The following is a 3,312-nucleotide window of genomic DNA, read 5'->3' on the forward strand; positions in this document are numbered from 1 at the left end:
CTCTCTCTCTCTCTCTCTCTCTCTCTCTCTCTCTCTCTCTCTCTCTCTCTCTCTCTCTCTCTCTCTCTCTCTCTCTCTCTCTCTCTCTCTCTCTCTCTCTCTCTCTCTCTCTCTCTCTCTCTCTCTCTCTCTCTTTCTCATCTCCTCAAAACTTGGAAAAAAATTTCCTGAGAATTCTCTAATCTCCTTCAGATATTTTTATTCATAAATTCATGTAAAGAGAATATTTTTTGATATAATTTTCTAAATTAAGTTCTTTTTTATTGTACACTTTTCACTCTTACGTAAAGAAAAACACAGAGTCACTTAAGTTTCTAGTACTAGATTTGCAAATGTACTAAATAAAAAGTGAATAATTTTTGTAAGATATACATTTTCCACTTGCATAACTTTGTCATTTTTTTATCACTAAAAATTACAATAAAAAAAATGTGCTCTGCATATTCAATATTTTGTTAAGTCATTGAATAAATAGAAACAGATATATATTTATAATATACAGGATGCGAGAGATTGTGTTAACGAAAGACTTGAATGCAATAATAATAATTTTACCAGGATCTGTATTTGGTGGTAGGCAAAACTCCTTGAAGGTTTCCCGTATCTTGCTCCGTAATTCACGATCCAGTTTCGGGCTATCGAATAATGGGTATAGGCTAGGCAAAACGCGTTTCTCCAAAATTTGTCGCAACGAAGAAAATATTCCATTTCTCACCTTGTCCGTTAGCGCAGGATAAAAGTTTGGAATTATCTACGAACAAATCGTATTCTTGTGTTAGAAACGAAGAGATTCACGATGAAACATTACAACAATAAAAATACGAGCATCATGACACATTTGCGTAACTTACCCTACATAAAAAATCTAGAAGGGTGGCAGTGACGGGTGGATGAGACCGCATCGAATTGTGCATGACGAGGATCGCCGGCTCAATATTCATAATGTTGTCCTTGTCTGGTTCGAAGAACAGCCAATCATAAAACAAGGCCAGTTTTGCGTTGCTAGCGGCTACGGTAGAAGTGCACGTTGTGAATAACCAGCCTATTACCGCCCATCGTGGTATGATGTCGGAGCACAGTAGCTCGTTCGTGGGATGTATGACTCCGACGATGAATCGAATAAGATCGCATCTTAATGATTGAGATTCAGGCGTTGCCAAGTACTGCCTCTGGAACCAGTCCTGATAGCGCTTGTGATTACCGAAACGAACATTACTAGTGAGAAATACAAGTTTCCTCTCCATGTCCGGTGTCAAGCGAGATTGTAAAAATCTTCTCGAAGTTCTGGTCTGCAGTAACTGGAGAACGCCATTAAAATTTGGGCAGAGACTTTTCGAATTGAGCAGTATATCTTTCCACAATGCCTCAAACTCCGGTATTCTCGCAACATTCTGCAGTAAACGAACCAAATCCCTGCAAACAAAAAAATATAATTGAGCACATTTGTTTTAGTCTGATAATTTGTTATTTGGGAAGTATTAGTCGCTTTGTAATGGTGCAACTGTTATATGTACCTTCCAATAGCTAGACAGTCTGCCATTCGCTCCCTTATCAGAGACACTGTAAAGATCACTTCCTTTTGCCGTAATCCAGCCAAGTGAGGCGCATTATGGTCTTCTATTAATCGCAAATACGTGTATACAATCGATGCTACTAAAAAAGGGAACTTGTCCAACCACGCTCGATTCTCTTGAAAAATATCTAAGAGAGCGTCAACAAGGAATAAATTTCTTGGGGAGATATCCCCACCCGCAGCATGCCTCAACAAACTTAAACAAAGATTATCCACATTAGTTACACTAGTCCTTATCATTTCTCTCAGCAACCACAACAGCTGACTTCTAGTGACGTCATTTAATCTCAAATATTTCTCCAATACTAATTGATTAAGGTGAAGTAGCACAATGGCAAGGCCATCTCGCGTGATTAACGTTAAGTCTCTATAACTCTTTGCAGCATTCTGCGAATCTGTCAAGATCACCACTAATAAACCCAATGAAACCTCCTCGTGTGTTTTGTCCTTGCATACTGCATTGTTCAACGTATCGTGGACTTCCTTCTCTGTAAGTCCTGCGGTTAGATTCTGCAGCATCGAGTGGCATCTCTCCAATTTCTGAAACCATATTGTACCGCTTGATTTTCCATAATAAAACAAAACAAAATAAAACAAAACAAAACAAAACAAAACAAAACAAAAAAAAGAAAAAAGGCACAAAACAATAATATAAATTTTTATCTAGTTGCTTGCAATAAATCTTTCTTCGAAAGAGCATGAAAGAGTGAAAAAACATGATACAAAATAATTGAAGAAAATTATGAATTGAATAGATGATATAAAATTGAATCTAAACAAAAAAATCGTGATCGAGTTTTCTTTTACAAAATATAAAGAAGCACGGAAATATATGAAAGATCGCGGCAGGAGGGAAAACTCTCGCGCTATCGTAGATTGAAATTTGGCGGGGCAACGTGCGTTTTCGCATGTGGCGCCACCGTCACCAACGTGCGCGACCATCGCAACAATGGCGGAGGCCCTCGCACCCGATACGTACCAGTGACTATTTCAAATATTTATGTTACCTCTTCCAACTCGTCCTTGTTCTCGATGCAGCTCGTGATGAGTAGCCGGGACGCTGGAGTCTTGGGCTGCTCCATTGCTGGTTGGCTGCGCCGCAGCCGGCCCGTAAACCTTATTCGAGGCCCCGTTGAGCCCTCAGCCCTCAGCCCTGTGCCCCTGGTCGCTTGTGCTCGCCTCCGTGCATCGTGATCGTCTCGCTGGCCTGCTCGTTCGCTCTATCTCTTTCTCTCTCACTCGTTTGTACCGTCTGTCTCGTTCTCTCCCGCTGACTCTCCCTCCTCGCTCTTTCCCACTACGTGTCCTTTCTCATTCTCTCTCTTGCTCCCTCTGCTGCCCACTCCTCGACGTTGTCTGTGTCGTAGTGTCGTACGCGGACTATCCACTGTGTTTATTCCTCGCTTCGCCACAGGCCTCCCCGACTTCGCGTACCGTTCCGATGCGATTGCGCATTGAGAGAAGCGCCCAGTCGCCGAGAGGGCCCCCCTTCGTGTCGCGTATCCCCACTTACACCCTCCTCCAGTGATCACCGTTCACCAATCAGCTCTCACCAGCCAGTATACGCGACGAGTCTAGGTGAGGGGTGAGGGTACGATAGAAAAGTAGTGCGACTCGCACAGGGTCGGTTTCGCGTAGGGCGCTTTGAGGTAATAGGACAAATTCCAAATTTACAACCCAACAATGTGACACGTGACAAATTTGACCGCTCCGATTGGCAACTTTTGATAAATAATAAA

General features: G+C 42.1%; 1 protein-coding gene across 1 annotated transcript; it reads right to left on the reverse strand.

The window, feature by feature from the left end:
- Window positions 1-460: 460 nt before the first annotated feature.
- On the reverse strand, window positions 461-3,024 carry LOC138941884 (integrator complex subunit 3 homolog). The gene is made up of 4 exons (XM_070311842.1): window positions 2,581-3,024; window positions 1,515-2,113; window positions 852-1,413; window positions 461-751 (listed from the first exon to the last, which is right to left on the reverse strand). Exons 1-4 carry the CDS (start codon window positions 2,653-2,655, stop codon window positions 461-463), a joined length of 1,527 nt encoding a protein of 508 aa, XP_070167943.1. The 5' UTR covers window positions 2,656-3,024.
- Between the last annotated feature and the right edge of the window lie 288 nt (window positions 3,025-3,312).

Source organism: Polyergus mexicanus, unplaced genomic scaffold, assembly GCF_030449975.1.
Source record: "Polyergus mexicanus isolate NDT 795.1 unplaced genomic scaffold, iyPolMexi1.0 SCAF_2, whole genome shotgun sequence".
Taxonomy (NCBI): domain Eukaryota; kingdom Metazoa; phylum Arthropoda; class Insecta; order Hymenoptera; family Formicidae; genus Polyergus; species Polyergus mexicanus.

Excerpts from the sequence above, each read along its gene's own strand:
- LOC138941884 (XM_070311842.1), bottom strand. The coding sequence starts at position 2,655 with ATGGAGCAGCCCAAGACTCCAGCGTCCCGGCTACTCATCACGAGCTGC. Across the intron at positions 2,114-2,580 it reads ACAAGGACGAGTTGGAAGAG|AAATTGGAGAGATGCCACTC; the intron begins GTAACATAAATA and ends ATATGGTTTCAG. Across the intron at positions 752-851 it reads TTCTAGATTTTTTATGTAGG|ATAATTCCAAACTTTTATCC; the intron begins GTAAGTTACGCA and ends ATTTGTTCGTAG.